This window comes from Gossypium hirsutum, chromosome A05 (assembly GCF_007990345.1).
Source record: "Gossypium hirsutum isolate 1008001.06 chromosome A05, Gossypium_hirsutum_v2.1, whole genome shotgun sequence".
Classification (NCBI taxonomy): domain Eukaryota; kingdom Viridiplantae; phylum Streptophyta; class Magnoliopsida; order Malvales; family Malvaceae; genus Gossypium; species Gossypium hirsutum.
This window is the reverse complement of record NC_053428.1, coordinates 103,042,774-103,060,880: the sequence shown is the minus strand read 5'-3', so window position 1 is coordinate 103,060,880 and position 18,107 is coordinate 103,042,774. Positions and strand designations below refer to the sequence as shown.

The 18,107-nt window shown below is 35.2% G+C and overlaps 1 protein-coding gene and 1 pseudogene across 1 annotated transcript; one reads left to right on the top strand and one right to left on the bottom strand.

Annotated features, from left to right (window-relative positions):
- Positions 1-842: 842 nt before the first annotated feature.
- On the top strand, positions 843-7,197 carry LOC107959772 (protein LONGIFOLIA 1). The gene is made up of 6 exons (XM_041114335.1): positions 843-1,129; positions 1,231-1,613; positions 2,073-2,125; positions 2,210-4,183; positions 4,260-4,410; positions 6,271-7,197. Exons 2-6 carry the CDS (start codon positions 1,460-1,462, stop codon positions 7,059-7,061), a joined length of 3,123 nt encoding a protein of 1,040 aa, XP_040970269.1. The 5' UTR covers positions 843-1,129; positions 1,231-1,459; the 3' UTR covers positions 7,062-7,197.
- A 1,095-nt stretch (positions 7,198-8,292) lies between these two features.
- LOC107959770 (transcription initiation factor TFIID subunit 8-like) lies at positions 8,293-9,943 on the bottom strand (annotated as a pseudogene).
- Between the last annotated feature and the right edge of the window lie 8,164 nt (positions 9,944-18,107).

Genomic DNA, 18,107 nt, shown 5'->3' with positions numbered 1-18,107 from the left:
AATTTGAATGCTAACAAAGTGTCTTAACTACTACTCCCTTTAGCTAATGGCTCTTGTATAATAATTTTATTACATTATACTATTATATATTAATATTTTATGTGATATAAACTACATAACATATAAAAATATTATAAAATTAAAAGGGTTGAGCCAAGTTGGACATAAGACTAGTTTAGTAATGCATTTAAAAAGTATTGTAGAAAAGTGCGGTTGAAAAGTGCTTTTGAAAAGTTTAGTTTAAGATTTAAGTGTTTAGAATTACGGTCAAAAAGTGCTTTTAATAAATAAAATGTTCATTTTTAAACTTGTTATTATCAAGTAACAAATATGTATTTAAATAATGTTCAAATTAGTTAATATTATTATATTTTAGTAAGAATAAAAAAATTATTATAAGTCGTTAATATTTTAATATATGAAATATAAATTTTAAATATTTTTAAGCAATAAATATTATTTTTTATAAAATTTAATTAGAATATATATGAATTATATTTTAAATATTTAAATATAACCATTAAATATTTACAATTAGATATTAACACATTTTTATTATTTTAAAAAATATTTTTATTTTTAATTAATGCTTCTTTTCAGAAAGTACTTTTGAAAAGGTAAAAATTTCAACTAAAAACAGTTTGTTTAGTACAAGTTTTCTTCCAAAAATATTTTTGGAGCCAAAAGTATTTTTTTTTAACCCCCACTAAACAAGCCCTTAGTATATTGGAAGTTTAATTTTCTATGGAAGACTATTTTTAATCTTAATATTAGGATGCACGACTCTACCCTATGATAAATCTAAATTCACACAGCGAACTGTCTTTATTTTCCAATTATTGAGGTAGTTTGTTGAAGTCCTACATTCCAAATCTGAAGTATCCGCTTCTTAGGCATACATTAAATGTTATAATATTAGAGGAAAAGAAGTAAGATTTTTCACATTCCCATTGCCTACATATGCTAGAACTTAACATCTGTTTGTGCAGTAAGAGGTTCCATTGCGGTGTTTGATAGGTTAGCTAAGTCCATAGAAGGTGGTCACTGGGGACCCTTTGGGTTATTGTCTGCCTTGTTCAGGGAAGCCCCGAAGAAAACGTTTTTAATCTCATTCCAAATGCAAAGAATGGTAATGTGGGGCTATACCAATCTCTCTGTGTATCTTTAAATTTGTCCCTTTCAGTCTTCTCTGTTATTTACTAACATAATTCTCTGAAACCTCACATACAGTTCCAAAAGAAAGAAATATCCTAGTTGCAGGGGTAGAAAAAAAAAATCCTTTACAAGGTTTCAGAATCCTAGGATGTTTAAGTAGCTAGAACATACTTGGAAAAGAACCCTTTACAAGGTTTTTGGCAATGCATGTGGCATTTTAACCTTGTGAAGAGACGTTGAAAGTACCCAGAAGTTTTGTTTGGGAGCTAAGAAAGTTCAGGTTTGGTTCTGCTAAAAGTTTAGGATGTCATCAAAGTTTATGTATTCTTTGTCAGATGAAAACCCAGATTTGCAGAAGCAGATTGGGTGCATGAATGGACTATTCCAGCTCTTCGATTGCCACCATTTCTATGGTAACCGGCACATTGCCAGTCCAAACCGCAAAAGGCTTCCCTCAGGTACTTTTAATTATATTTACTTTTTTTTCAAGAGTGTTCAAGGTTGTAAAGAAAGATCACCCTCAGGTTAATGTTTCTGAATTTCCATCATGAATGTTATAGGCTATGTTACTTGACTCAAGGGTAAGTGCGTATCTTTAATTTCTTCTTATGTCTTTTCATATATTTAGAAGATTCTATACCTCATAGTTATGTTTGAATATGCGTTAGACGTAACACGGATTTTAGGCCTAGAGAACTTGTGAGTTTTAAGAGGTTTCCAGGTTCTGCTAATTTCAGAAACATGTTTTAACTCCAATTTGAAAACACTAACATAGTGGATTAGATTGGAGTTGGAACACTTTCTATGCAGTAACCAGAATTTGTTGTTTCAGTAATGTGCTTGTAATTGCTAACCTTCTAATGTCTAAAATCATCCAGATTTCTTCCTTCTATGGCTGACATTCAGTGTTTGACTAGGTCAAAATGGCAAGCATGGAACAGAAGCCAAGACTGGTTCAGACAAGATAAAAGTAAGAAAAAATACTGGTCACTTAGGTCTATGGAGGAATTGACAAAAATAATTAAGGTTAATGTAACTTACATTGCACCTGCAGGGAAATAATCTGAAGAAGACTATGAAGGAGAAACAAAGATACTCCTTTGAATCACCCCGAACCTTGTTGTCTTCTTCCTCTTGTTCATCCAGTTTCTCACCTGCTGACTGCAGAAAAGAATCTCTAGTAGACCGATCTTCATCAAGCCAAACTGCCTTCCACGAAACCCCGAGGAAGGAAATATCCAGTCATCGATCAAATGCTTCTTTGCAATCAAGCCAAAACTCCCTTAACCTCCGAGATGTGGTTAAAGATTCAATCTATAGAGAAGCCTGTGGATTACCGATTAAAATTGCAACAAAAGTGGAAGCGGGGCAGCACCAAACCTTGAAGTATATAGATTCCCCAAGGCCTTTGCAGTCACCAAAACCTTCAAAGACGAGGAACACCAGTCTCAATGAATCAAGTCATGCCCTTCTTAAGCTTAAAGGGACTCCTAAAATGTACAATGAATGCGAGGATGGTTCTCTCACTTTTGCACGACAGGATGCTCCTCGGCTCTCTTATGATGGGAGGGGGGCAAAAGAATCACATAAAATTAAGCCCAAAGATCTCCCAAGGCTATCACTAGATAGTAGGGAAAGCTCCATAAAGGGTTCCGTCGATAGTATGAGATCGGATTTTCTTCTAGGAGAGATAAACAGAAGTAGAATGAAATCAAATGATATAAGAAACCAAGAGCAAGAACCTGGAAGCTACAAAGGACCATCTAGTGTTGTAGCCAAGTTGATGGGGGTGGAAGCATTGCTAAATCCCATGCTAACCAATGGAAATCGAAGTCAAGATATCGAAACCTGTCAAGCTTTCAAAAGCAATCCCGCCTCACCCTCATCAAGAATTAATGAGAAAAAGAAAAGTTCGATTTCTGGTTGTTCAAGAAATTCAGGAAAGGAACCAAGGTCACCCTGCAATCGCATGACAAATGTAGAGTCAAAGAAACCTGTTGCAACTAGATGCCCAATTGAATCTGCCCCATGGAGGCAGCTTGATGGAAACAAGGGAGCTTTGAAGAGTCGAGAAACTCCAATGAAAGCCCCAAACTCCTTTCTAAATGTTTACAGTGAAATTGAGAAAAGTTTGGCAGCACTTGAGTTCATGAAGTCGGGAAAAGATATTGGAGCCCTTAAACAAACACTTGAAGAAATGCAGATGTCTAAGCAGATGTCAAATACCAGAAAAGAAGAGCAAGCTTCAAGTTTGATATCTCACACAAGCAGCATCCTTGGCCAGAGCTCAGAAGCACCAAATTTGAGAAAGCTACATGGTAAAAATGCAGTTTCAGCCACGATCAAGGAAACTAGTTCTCCAACATGCCTTAAATTGCCAATCAAGATTATAAAAGAAGAAAAAGTTATGGAAAATGGCAGCAATTCTACTTCAATAGTAGTTGCAACCAGCAGTTTAAGAAGGCTTCGCACTAGCAGCCATGCAAATACGAGAAGTGAAAAGGCTGACAAGCAATCCTATAAAGATTCAATTCCGAAACCTAAAACTCCCAAGGATCCTTCCAATCGACTCCATTCAAGGGATAAAAATACTGCCAGAACTCTAAGAGACAACCAAATTTCAAAAGTGCCATCACCTACTGCTCAAGAAAATACTAACATTGCAGTAAGCTCAGAGACCACATGCCTTAAACTGCACCAGAAGAAGCTTGAAATGGAAAAACAGTCTCGTCGCACCGATCCAGCATCAGACCAGAGAAAAAGCAGAAGACAATCAAGCAGTCTACAAGCAGAATCAGGCTTGCCACGTCAGAAGCCCAGGCATAAATCTCACAATTTGAGGCAAAGTGATGACCAATTGAGTGATATCAGTAGTGACATGAGAGATTTGAATCACCAAGGAGATGATAGTTCGATGCAATCTGAGAGCAATATGAGCATGGCCTCCTATGGTGACACTGAAGTCACTGCTCAAAGTTATGGCAAGATAGAGGGTACATTCTCCCAAGAACAGGAAACGAAGCAGAAAGTAAGCCTTCTTCCTTCATTTCATTCATATAGTATTTTGACAATGTTCTAAACCAGCTTAAAATTCTGTCATTCAGAATCCAGCAGCAAGGTTAATTGAAGGTGATCCAAAAGCAGAACCTCCAAGAACTGCCCCGGAACAGCCTAGTCCTGTCTCTGTTCTAGATGCTGCATTTTACGGAGATGAATCACCGTCTCCTGTGAAGAAAACATCAAAAGCTTTTGAAGGTAAAATTCATGTATCCTTTATGCATTAATTGTGCTCAACTGAAACTTCAAATTAAAATGGGTTCTATAATCATTTCATTATGAAAACAAATTATATGTTGATCTTAAATCAACCCAAACACAAAAATGTACATTTAACACTAGGAGAGGGAGCTGGAAAGCTTACAAGTTCATGCTCAGTAAGTTTTCATTCAAAGCATCTAAGTCTTTGACATACCTAAGCACCCTCTTAACTCAAAAGTGCATCACACTTCCACAATGCATGAATCTAGGGAGGAAACTAATAGCATGTATAATGTTAAGCCTTGTTGCTGTCAGATACAACAGACGATCAACCAAGCTTCTATAAGTCTTGCACCAAATTTCTTGAAAACATCTTTGACAAGTTTTCTACCTTGAGCATTGGTTTGCTCACTCTCCATATAATGCTTCTTTAGCACTTCTATTGAGTACTTCTGCAGCCCAATTAAAATACCAAACTAAGATTGAAGAATTTGTATCCAAAGAAATATGTCGTCTAAAAAATCTTCTTTATTTCTTACACCAAGATTAGGCTGCTCTAATACAAGTAAATCATCCAAATATAGAAAAAGAATGAACATATCCTCATTTTTAGATTTCTTCACAAACAAAGTTAGTTCAATAAGACTTTTGAGTCCAAGCATTTGTCAATTCTACCACGCTAGTCTTCAAAACGCCTGCTTCAATCCATACAAGGGCTTCTTGGCTTGGTAAACCTTATCTTCTTTGCCTTTTGAAGCAAAACTTTAGGTTTCTCCACGTGTGTTTCTTCTGTCAAGTAAGTTGTCCTCCACAAAATCTCCACGGCCAATTTCGATTTTTGAAGTGTAGGTTCTATTAAGAACCTCAAATATGTCTTCATCAGAAACCATGTTATATATGCAACCACTGTTTATCAAACTAATGGAGTCTGTGGTTGTTGATGCTTGCATAACATGTTGCAGCAGGCATATGCCCCTCTAGTAGTTGACCGTTTTCAGCAATCTGAGTTTATGCACCACATTGGTGTTCAATATGCTCCATTTGCTTGCATGATCTAAACTGAATGTTAGCTCTTTACCAACAGTAAATTTCCAAAAGAGTTTTTTTCTTATAGTGTTGAGCATGCTGGATAACTACTTTTCCACCAGCTTTACTTCTTTCCCTGTCTTTCCTTCTCTCTTTTGCCACCAAAGTTTCAGCTCTTACACCTAAATCAGTCTTTTCTTTGTTCTTGGCTTGAAAAGCACCCCCAGTAACTTCTTCTTGTTAGCTTAATCTTCTCTGCTTTCTAATGAAGATATCGTAAACAAGTATTTTAATCTTCGAAGGATGAAACTTTAGACTCATTTTTTAGGAAGTGATAATAACTTTCTTTAGAATCCTCTTGGATGAGAATGCATTTCCAAGCAACCTGATGCTGTTGGCAATAGTCATGATACTCGATGAATACTGCATAACTGTTCACCATCTTCCACCTTCAATTTTTCAAAATCTATTACGAGATTAACAACCTGCTGCACTCAAAGTAATAGTCCCCTCAAGGATCAATGGGGGATGTTATGCCAATTCTGTATTGCGCACTCCAAGTTTAGAAAGTCAAGAAAATTCATTAAGAAACTTTGAAGTAAGGTTTATCCATGATCAGCATGAAAGCTTCAAAAACTATATATCCACCAAAAGAACCAGTAAATTAACTCATACTTACTAGTAATCACATAATACATGTGGGGACCATAATGTAACAATTTAAACATTGCGTAAGGATAGAATCTATATGAAACAAGAATCTGAGGAAGGTACTATTTGTTACAGAAGGCTCTTCCAGTTAATTATTGAGGTCACATTTTTCTATAACAGGTGATGAGGGTCTTACCCCTAATGGTGCAGACTGGAGTTCCATAGGTCTAAATCACTTACCCACCTGCAGAGAAACCAGTCCAAGGTTCAAGACAGACAGCAGGAAAGCAGAAAACATCCAGCGCTTGGTCCAGAAATTCATGAATTTGGATTCTATCGATGAGTGGGCCATTACAAATGAAATTCTTCCAAATCCAGACCATGAATACATTGCAGAAGTAATGTTGGCATCAGGCCTCCTCAGCGACCTTGACTCCAGCTTCATGGCCTGCCAGCTTCATCCATCAGGACATCTAATCAACCCTAACTTGTTCCCTGCCCTAGAACAGATCAGAGCAAGCATTTGGCTTCTAAATAGAAAACACAACGGCAGAAAGGTCAGCCAGCTGGACCCCATCGAGAAGAACCATAGGCTGCTAATATTTGATGCAATTAATGAAATTCTAATCATAAAATCAGTGAAGAAAGGCTCTTACAAGCACTGGATCTTACCGAGTACAGTGGAGGATACAAGACAAAAAAGACATCAGGTGGTAAGGGATTTATGTTCAGATATAGATAAAATGCAAACTACATCAAATATAGAGGATAAAAATCTCAACAGCATCGTATGCGGAGATTTGATGCTTGGATCAATGGACTGGACAGAATTCAAGAGCGAAATTCCATGGATAGCTCTAGATGTGGAGAGGTTGATCTTCAAAGACTTAATATGTGAAGTTATCAGTGGTGAAGTAACAACTCTACAACAGCAGCATCGAGGGCATTGCAGGCGACTGTTTTTGAAGTAGGATCTGATATGTATTAATAATTTGTCAATGGATGAAGGGCTATGGTTGCAAATAAACCTTGAATGAAACTTACCTTAATGACACGTTGTAAATTAAAAAGCCTGTGAAATACACGTAAATTGCAATCTTATGCATATACTTGATATAAGTGTTCTCCACTTTGAAGTTTTCGTTTAGGGTGTACATATAACATTCATTGTTCAACTGCCAGCAAAGAATTTAATAAGCTTCCAGTCGTAAGAGTTGGTCCAGAGGTATAGTATAGCATACATTGACTCTATGGCACAGCTTACCATTAGCACCAAAACGACAATTCATACATCATTTTGAGTGGTTATATAAGAGTTCACTGTTAAACAAGATCCCATCAACCCAAAATAAAAGCAGCACACAAAAAAACAATTTATTTATTTATTTGTATACCCTCCTAGCAATGATATATTTGCAAGATTTTTGCTCCTTCAAATTTGATTTAAGGTTCTTAGTGAACACCATAAATTCCGACTCCCATGGAGAGAGGAAGATAGGCTCTGGGTAAAGAACTTCAGTTTAGGGATGAAAACTGTCATGCAAATACATCTTCAATCAGCAATAAAAGGAAAAACATCAACAGGTATATCTAAATGCTAAGCTAAGGGAAGGAGGGGAAGGGGAGGGGAGCATTTAACATAGAAGGATGAAACCGAAAATGGGAGCAGTAACTGATCTTTACATATTGTTACTGCTAACAATTTCTGCAATAGACTAGAAGTTACTTTCAACTCTATTTTCAGTTAGTGAACTTTAAATGTTAAATAATTTATATTTCAATTTGAAAATCCAAGACAGTTGTTTTCGCGCATTATAATCCTATGTTACATGAAGCTAATTCCTATTGAGGTCATTGAACATGGAATAGAGATCAATCCTAGAGTATATACCATTTAAATCAAATTGTCAACCAATAAATATTGTTTCAATATTATTCATAATGGTAGGTCACAGCAAATCATACTTGTTCTCCAAGTTTGGCCTTAAAAGATGCCAGGATAGAAAGCATGTGACTTGAAATTAACCTGACTTCATTAATAACAAATGTAGATATGCATGTGATTTGAAATTAACCTGACTTCATTAATAACAAATGTTGATACAATATTGTAAAGCTTCAACAATGGTGAGCATAGTGTACATATAGAGTTGACATTGAAACAGAAACTGATAAATCCACGATCAGTTTAAGACAACAAAAGAAGAAACAAGAATTTCAATTAAAAAAAAATTCATGCCCTCACAAATTTCTATCCTGGCTACTTTCCGAGCATACTCAAGAAAGTTGCCAAAGTAGGAGACTTATCCAGCTTTGGAAAGTCAACAGAGAATGGTAACAAACCTATTTTAAAGCTACAACTGACCTAGTTCGTGAGAGAATTCTATAGATTCTTTCAGAATTTTTTCTGCTCTTCTCTTCCTGTCTTCCTTTTCATTATCATTTTCAAACGATCTTCTCAAGATCCTTGTTCTTGGAATTGAAATCTGGTGCAGTGCCTAAAGGCTTCTTTCCAATTCCAATTTTAAAATGCACCATAGGCCTCTGGCTATAAAGGACATTTTTCTGTCCATTGCCATATTCACATATCCCACTCTTCATTGCTTCAATAGCAGGAGCAAATGTCTCCAGCACAGAAACTTGATTTCCTACAAAACAATTTTCTGGAACAAGGTTTCTCAAATTCACTTCATTTGAAAGCTTAGCCGGAAGAAGAACTGGTGATACATGTACTTCTTTTTCCCCAAAGTGCAGAGGTGCAGCAAGATAAGGATTGCTATTAGAAGCTTCCTTTGCTTTACCCTTTACCTCCACCAACATGAGAAGAACCCCCTTCGTTACCATTATGAGCAAATTGCTGCTGAAAATTCAGCAATGGTCGCTCTATCTTCCTCTCAACCCTCCCATTCTTCACTTCATTGGAAGCACTCATTGTACCATTCCCTACACTCGATTGAGTAGCATAAGTATCAGGATCAGGAAAGGCTGGCAACCAACTAGGAATATGCTCCCCATGAGGGTCTTCCCCTTTTTCCCAAAAACTCCCAATTCTCTTCCACTCTTTAACAACCGGAAACCACGGAACTTCATAAGCAAATGTTATATCACCCCCATCACCGAAAAAGTGAACAATATCCCTAACAATCCCCAAATTGGCAACACAACGATTAACATCAGATGCACCAGCAAATCCTAAACCTGATTCTAACTCTTCCAACCCTTGAATAACATCAAACACATTCGCTTCCACTCTCCCGGCCAAATTAGCATTAAAATTCGAAGTTTTCCCTAGGTTATAAATGTACCAAACAATAATGTCTGATAATGCTTCTAAAGCAGAGTGTTGGAAACTCTGAAACCCGACGCTTTCGCATACTTGTGCAACGGCAACCTTCGCGATTGCAAGGGCAAAGTCATCACTTTTGATATAGAATTTGGAAGACTTTGATTGATTTTTCGAATTTTCTAGTTCTTTTTTATTCTCGAAACCACCATCTTTCATGTTCAATTGCTCTTCATATCAATAGAAAAGAACAGAGAGAATTGAAGGCTGAAAACTTACCTTCTTTTATTGCGGTTGAAGAACGGATGCAAGCATTTGAGGAAGAAATAAGGGAATTAGGATTGGAGATTTGGAGAAATTCTAAATCCAGAGTTCTGAAAATTGGGAAACTTTAGATTTGATTTAAACCCTAGATAAATCTTCAACTGGTGAGTTAGTTACATCGATGGAAAGCCTTACTTTGAATAAGGGAAATGTTACGCTCCCACTTGCCTAAGTAAAATTTTAAGAATAAATGGTTAAAAATTATTTGTAGCATATTCGATATCTCGCCTATTACGGCTTTCGTATTCTTCCCCATAAATTGAAAACTCAAAACCGCAATTGTTATATGAATACTGTTGTCCTGAAAAAAAAAGAGAAATTATGTTGATTTTTTAAAAATTTATCAATATATGTTCTTTTTTTTTTCTCTTTCTTGAAGATTGTGGGACGCATTTTCACTGTCACAAACAGAAAAAAAGGCCTCCTATAAGATGTGTTTTTATTTTGTTAAAAATTATTTTTTTTACGGTTAGAAATTAAAAGTTTTACAGTGGTGGTTCCGTGGAGCTGGGTGACCTACAAATTTCATCTGCCATTTGAGTATGAAGCCATCACCTAGGGAGCTGGATCGTGTTGCAACTCAAGATCCAGTTGATGGTAATTATACAGTTTGGGGTTGATGTGTAACTAGGGTTTTAAGTTTACAAAGGTTATAATGTCAATGGATGAAACATAAATGGGATCGTAGTTGACAGTGGTTAGAAGGGCACGACAACGAGTTCTTCTCACCAGAAATGATGCTTTATAAAACTCAAACATAAACACGAGGAAGAAAAATGCAATGACCATCAACTACAACCCCGGTTATGCCCCATCCTTTGACAGCATAACCTTTGTAAATTTGAAGCTTTAGTTACAATTTAACCCAAGACGGTATAATCATTGCCAACTTTGACCTCAAGTTGCAAAGCAATCCTAGCTTCTCAAGTGTTGGCTCCATACTCACACAATAGGTGAAATTTGTAGGTTACTGAGCTTCATGACATCATCGTGAATCTAAATACAACTTAAAACTATGACTATGTCTCTATCAAAGTGAGAGAGAAATAAATCTTTAAACCAGAAAATTTCAACATGCAAGAAAAAGAAAAAAACAATTTAGAGGAGTCTGAGATGTGGGTGAATAGGGGATGAAGAATGAGCATTTATATAAGGCATGGGACTGGGTATAAAGGAAAATTTTTTTCTTGGGAATCCCAGGTTGCAGGGCTCAGAAGCAATCAAGTTGGGTTAGTTAAAATGGTCAGAGAGACAACGCTCCCTGTAAGGAGCATTCTCTAGGTGTTTCACCCACCAAACTTTATTGCTTTTGTGCCCTTGCAATTTGGGATTCCTAAGAAAAAAATTTGGGGAAAATGTAGAAAACGGACGTGTAGAATTCGCATGCCAAAGTTAATATTAATTATTCAAGTGTAGAATAGCTAATTAAAACAGTAACTCATGCAGTGAAAACAGTAACATATTCATTCATTAATTTTTTTTGTAAAGGGTAAGTTAATAGTAATTATTAAAGTAAGATATAATACAATACGCAAGTCAAAGTTTTAATTTTTTTCGAACCTTTTGAGCAATTCTTTGAATTTTGAAAATATTGTACTTAACAAATGGACGGATAAAAACTTAAATGAAAGAGTAACATAAATAATTGTAAAATTTAAACTCACAATACGATTGTGTACAAATTAAACCAATTTAGTAAATTTGTTTCGTATATTGTAAATAAGTGTACATTTAGGATGTAAAACAAAGTATACAAAAAATTACAAAATTAAAAAATAACACAATCATCGACATTCCGAATGTGTGTCATAACCGGATGGGTATCGGGCACACTTAGGGTTCCGTTGCACTATTTGGTTTGGCGACTCCTCGTTGACTTCAGCTTCATCTTGATGTGTACATCGGGGTTGATCGCTGACTTCATCTTCGTCCTCTGTGGTTGACTACAACCATGTCCTAGTGCCCATCGTAAATCTCCCCTATTTGAGTTGGCAATTGCGAGGATGACCCACCTCGGTAGAACAACAATGCTGAGAGTGTTTGCGACACTATCGACAGGCCATTATATGGTGTCGAATTGCTTGATTGCGGATAGAAGGTAGGAATTGTTAGTGATGCAGATGCGTCCATGTTGTTGGCAGAATTAGCATGTAATATAGCATAATGGGTGGCAGTCGTGCAAAATATATCTTTAGAGAAGGTGTTAATGTAAGGAATGATTGTGCGTGTTGTGGTGCTTGTGTAAAATAAACTGGTACTAAATGTGTTGATGCAAGGAATGATTGTGTGTGCTGTGGTGGTTGTGTAAAATAAATCGGATGTGAAGGTGATGATGTGGGGAATAAGTGTGTGTGCTGTGATGTTTGTGACAAAAAAATTAGCTTAGAAGAAAAAAAATAAATAAACCATACTGACCGGGAGGTTGCATGACAATCGGGTCTTTCGGTGCAGATATCGCAGATGTTGATCTCGCTGCGACATTTTCTCTGACCTAGGATTAATGGGCCCTTGTCTTGGCCTTCTACGACAATGTTGCCTACTTCTTTCTGAAGTTGGCAGTAGATACAACTTGTCGTTATGTTTGAACCAATCCATGTAATCTGGAGATGTCGTCAAATATGGTGTGAGAAATGGTTCACACGTTGGCAAGTAACCATACCTACGCTACCACATATCAATATACTTTTTATGGAATGTTGGCTAATTTCCTTCGAGTCTCCCCCGCAAGTCGATCTTGTGCAGGCCATCGAGCTCCTGGGATGGCGGCGGAATACGTTGTGTACACCTGAACTGTCGCATCACTCGGTCGGATTTGTGAATCTTGATAATTACAAAATGACCAATAGCACTTTGACGTGCCAGATGTTGCGATTGGCCAAAATTTGACCGGGACGCATTCTTGAATCCTTGTATCCACATATGGCATCCATATAAACTGTAGTACGAATTTATAATTTTTAGCACGTGCATAATATTTAATTTCAAGTGTCGTAATACATATTATGTAACTTTGAAATTCATAAACTAACCTTCTTTTCGGTTTCTTGATCTAAATCTCGTCGAATATCCTCGAGCTCAGTCGGTGTACTGCTGTGCCTCGTGGAGTTATTCCACCTATTCAAATAATATGTTATTTCAAAATTACATTAAATCTAAAATAAAAACGGTAATAATATTATCAAATGAATTTTACCAAATGACGAGTGAGAATTCATAAGGGAGTTCCACTCGAGGGAGTAAAAATGGTAGTCGATACCATGTCCACGATTGAAGAAGGAGCATGCAACTGTCGATTTTAACTTTATCCAGTATAGTCGCTTGACACATTTTTCGATACAATGTTGTTAGCACCGCTGATCCTTAACTAAATCGTCCTGATTCTTTCAAGTCGTTTAGTAGTAGTAGCCACCTTAAATGTATCAAATTACGAGATTTATCTGGCATTAGCAGACCCCTGATCAACTTCAAGATGAATGCGTGCGTGAATTGGTTATTTTCAACATCACTCACAGAAGCCTCAATAGTTTGAAAGTTGTCCTCCAACCATCTCATATCGATCTGGCTACCCCTAAACTTGTTTGACACCTTCCCTAGAAGTTGTTTGCATGTTGCACTCTAATCGACACTAATAGATGGCCCTGTAACGACATCCCCATCGACCGGTAAACTAAGCTGTAAACTAATGTCCTCGAGGGTAATTGTACACTTGTCGTAGGGAAGATGGAATGTGTGTGTCTCATGTCTTTATCTTTCAATCAAAACATTGATAAGTAGGGGATCAATTTAGTCCGCCCGAGCATTTGAGCCACATATAAAAATCTTACATCTTGCAAGTGTCCATGAATGACATTTGATGCACTTTCACTTAAATTGTTTATGTATGTCTCCAAAATCTGATCGTCGGGCTAAGTATATAAACATTAAAAATTAATAATCAAAACAACATAATAATTAACTATTTAAAATTAAATAATTTAATAATATTTTTTTGCCATTTGTAATTGAACGTCGAAGATGTACTAGTCGTCTAAACGAATAAGCTGATTTGTGGTATAACAAATTATAAGGAATAAAATAAAATCGGAGGACTAAAAAAAATTAAAAGAAAATGAGAATTTAGAATAAAAAATCAAGAATTGACAATTGAGAATCAAAAAGTGAGAATTTAGAATTTATAATTAAGTTGAAAAGAATGAGGTTTGGAGGGGTTTATATAGGAAATAATATGGTTGTTGGTATTTTATACCCAGTGGAATTCTGCTCATTGGGGAATTGTTACCGTTGGCCAGAAAACATGTTCTATAGGGAGCGTTTTTATTCTTCTCCTAAAAAAATGCATCTTACAAGGTATGTTTTCACTAGTGTTTTCATTGATATGATAGTGAAAACACGCTTTATAGGACACATTTTCCTTTCTCTCTTCAAAAACAGCGTAGATTAGTAAATTTTTAAAAAATCAGCGTGGTTTCTAAATTAATTTTTCTTTTAGCATATTCATATTAATTGAAAATTTTTAAATATACCTGACCAAAGGTTATTAGCCACTTGCTACTCCCTAATTTATTCAACGAATAAAAATTATTAAATAAATTATAATCAAATGAGAGGGGAATTAAGAAAAAAGGTCTAGTTCTTTTAAAAAAGATGTTATCTTTCGCCTACACTAGCGGTAATGCCACTGATTCGTTTGATCTAGATTTGTTCATGGGTTGGACTATTCATCTAGGTTCAAAGATCCGTTCGAAATTGGGCAAAAATATTAGACTTAAAAAATGGGTTTAGACAAAAAAATTAGGCCCGTTTAAAATATAGGTAAAGCTCGGGCTTGAAAATTTAAGGTTTGAGCTTGGCTTAACCTGATCTGATAAGTTTTAAAAGTAACATGTTTTAATCTCATTTTTTTAATAAGTTTTTGGATGATTATTTGATGTAAAATGGTGAATTTTATACTCCTAATCCTTTAAATTCATGTTTTTATACTTAGGAGAGCATTTGGGAGCAAAAGGAGCAAACGTCGGAACAAGTTTCAGGAGCCACACAGGCTAGACACACAACCGTGTGAGCCACATGGGTTGGACACACGGCCATGTGCCAAACCGTGTGAAAATCATGAATCACACTCTAAACCTGTGGGAAAACGCATTTTTTTGGTTTTTCAGGCATTCTAAGACCTATATATAATAAAGATAAGAAGAGGGGTGTGAATCGTCATAGAATACTCAAGAAAACAACTCGGAAAACATCATTGAAGCCTAATCTGAAACAGATTTCCATCAAGATTGAATATCTCCTTTTGATTTCTTTGAAATTTATTATGAGTTTCTTTATTTCTTGTGGTTATATTGCCTTTGGGATGTTTTTATTTGCCATCATGAACTAATTTTCTAAATACCTAGGGAGATAAACCTTAGGATGAATTCTGTTATTTGATCTCTATTTTTACATAATAAATAATTGGATCTTGTTCTCAATTATGTGTGCTTAATTCTTGGTTTGATAATTCTAGATTAGTAATCCATGTTTGATGTACTTAAATAAAAGGAGGAATAGACCTTATTTAAGAGTAGATCTAGCATAATTGATTGGAGTTGCATGTAATCCTAAAAATAGGACGGCATAAATCTACCGAATTAGAGTCAAATATTCTAAGAATAGAATCCATAGATCGAATTAATGTGACAATAAGAGTTTTAATTAGAAAGAAATTTCAATTAATCAACCTAGAGTTAGTTATTTTTAACCTTGAAGAGAGATATTAGCTTAGTTATTTTTAGCCTTGAAGAGAGATATTAGCATAATTTAGGGATTTTTAAGGATTAAGTGTAATTTAGATCGATAATGACAGATGAAGTCTAGGTGGCTACTTTCTTAGGTATTGTCTCCCTCATTGGTTGTTAATAATTTAGTTTCCTGATTTGTTTTTTGACATGTTCTTTAGTTAACTTTAGTTTTAAATAATCACTCCAATTTATCAGTTAAATAGTATAAATACAGTAATTACTAGCACTTTTAGTCTTCGTGAGAACAATATCTTTGCTCACCATAGCTATACTATTAATTGATAGGTGCACTTGCCTTTGTCGAATTTTTAGTTGATTTACGACTGCATCACGATCCGTTTTAAAGTTTATAATACTTTATATTATGTAACATATAACAGATAAAAAAATAAATATATACTAAATATATAATATCACTCTAATGTAAACATTAAAATCATGTTAAGATGACTATATAAAAATTTTTAATAAATAAAATAATATATAAAAATATTAAATATTAAATTAAAATAATATAAATATTTTTAAAAGAAATTAAAAAATAATATAGTCAGGCTTAAATAGGTTTGGATTAACTTTTTACAAATATGAGCGAATTTAGATAAAATTTTAGGTCGGACCAAGTTTAGACAAATATAAAATACATTAATAGGTCTAATCCGAACTCAACCTACCTAGCCTCTCAATACCTCTAATCTCATTCTAACAATTGAGGGGTAGACGCTCGGATTAAAGGAAGATGACCCTCTTGATGATGATGATTTGGTGGACGATCATATGGACGGGGAGGTCGGATATGCTTCTTTCAACTCTTCTTTTATTTATTTTAAATTTTCTCCCATCAATATTTAATTTGAAATTTTAATTACAATTTTAACAAGATTTTAAGAAAAACACTTTTATTTTATTAACAAAATAGTTATAAGGTTAAATTATATTATTAGTTATTGTGGATTTAATCTCTATACTTTAAATTGTCAATTATTAATTCCTATACTTTTCGAATTATAAAATTTTAGTCCTCACCAAATGATAATTGTTAAATTATTTTGTTATAAATTTAAGTTAATTACAACATCATTTTTTTGTTACCAATTGATGTTTAGGCCTTTTTTACCAATTTGGTATCGAGGTAAGTTGTATGAAAATAATGCAACATGCTGTTATTATTATATGTCTAATGTTCAAATATTGCATAAAATGTATATTTACATGTATTTTTCTTTATGAAATGGATTCATGATGTCTCGATGACATTCGATAAAGTTTCGCTATGAGATTCCATGTAAGACCATGTCTGGGACATGGCATTGGCATCGATGTGTGTGAACCCATGTAAGACCATATCTGGGATATGGCATTGGCATCTTACTATGTGTACGAATTTCCTCGAATACGCTTTTGTATTCCAAGTGGTTCAATGGGAAATTCAAAGATTTTAACAAAGTTGTGATAAGGAATGGTTATGTTATGAAGTAGTACAGGTATGTACGCAAAACTCATGAGAAATGATTCGGTCTATGATGCACCTTTGGTAAGGTTGCAAATAAGTAAGTCATGTTTATGAGAATGATTTTGTAATGACCTTGAGATTATGGGTCCATGCTTATGATGCATAGCTATGTGTTCTTACCATGATAGATGAAATGATGATGTATTAATTTGGTGAACAATAATTGTGGAAGAGTAAATTAGCCTGGACAGTTTTGGGCTACTACAGTGGTGTAAATTTGAAAATACACCAAAAAGTGAATTAGAGGCTGAATAAAATATGGAGTTAAAGCTTATTGAGTTTATTTTCTTATAAAAGAAACCATGTAAGCAAAAGAATTTTCTATAATAAGATATCTGAAGTTGTGTGAGATAGAGCCAAAAGGACGGCATGTGTCTAGGCCGTTTGTGACACATGGTCTGCCCCCATGGGCGTGTTGTCCAGCCGTGTGTCCCCTGCACCTAAGTTTTTCAAGTCAGTATGCATGGTAGTATGCACACGGGCAAGAGAAACGACCATATGTCTCAGTCGTGTGAAGGACACGGGCGTGTGCCTTGGCCGTGTGGCTTCAATTTGTTCATGACCAAATTGGCAGAATGTCTAGGTTTTTGGATACAGGTTCAGGACACGGGCGTGTCCCTAGCACACGGGTGTGTGCTCTATACTCACAAGGGTGTGTGGAGCCTTAAAGCATGAAATTTTTCCAAGTTTTTCTTAAGTTCTCGATTTAGTCCCGAACAGTCTCTAATGCATGTTTTGGGCCTCGTGAGCCTGTTTAAGGGACAAAATGTATGTGAAATGAAAAGTTTTAAATTGATCAAAATTTTACTGCTCGATTTTATGTAGTTGGTTGAGTTTAAGTCCGGTAACACCTCAAAGTGAGTGTTTTTTTTTTTAATTTCAAAATGTCATACTAACAAATTTAACAAAAAAAAGTTAAGAGTATTAACATGCATTTTGAAATCTAAAATATAGAAAAACTAAATTCTTAGAAATAAAAGTATAGAAATTAAATTCTAAATTTGTGAACAAATATAGGGACCTATGGGATATTTTAACAAAAAAAAACATGGTGTAAATTTGAAGGGGGCAGGGTTTTGGAGGCGAGGATTTCGGTTCCTGGCTAAACTTGATAATA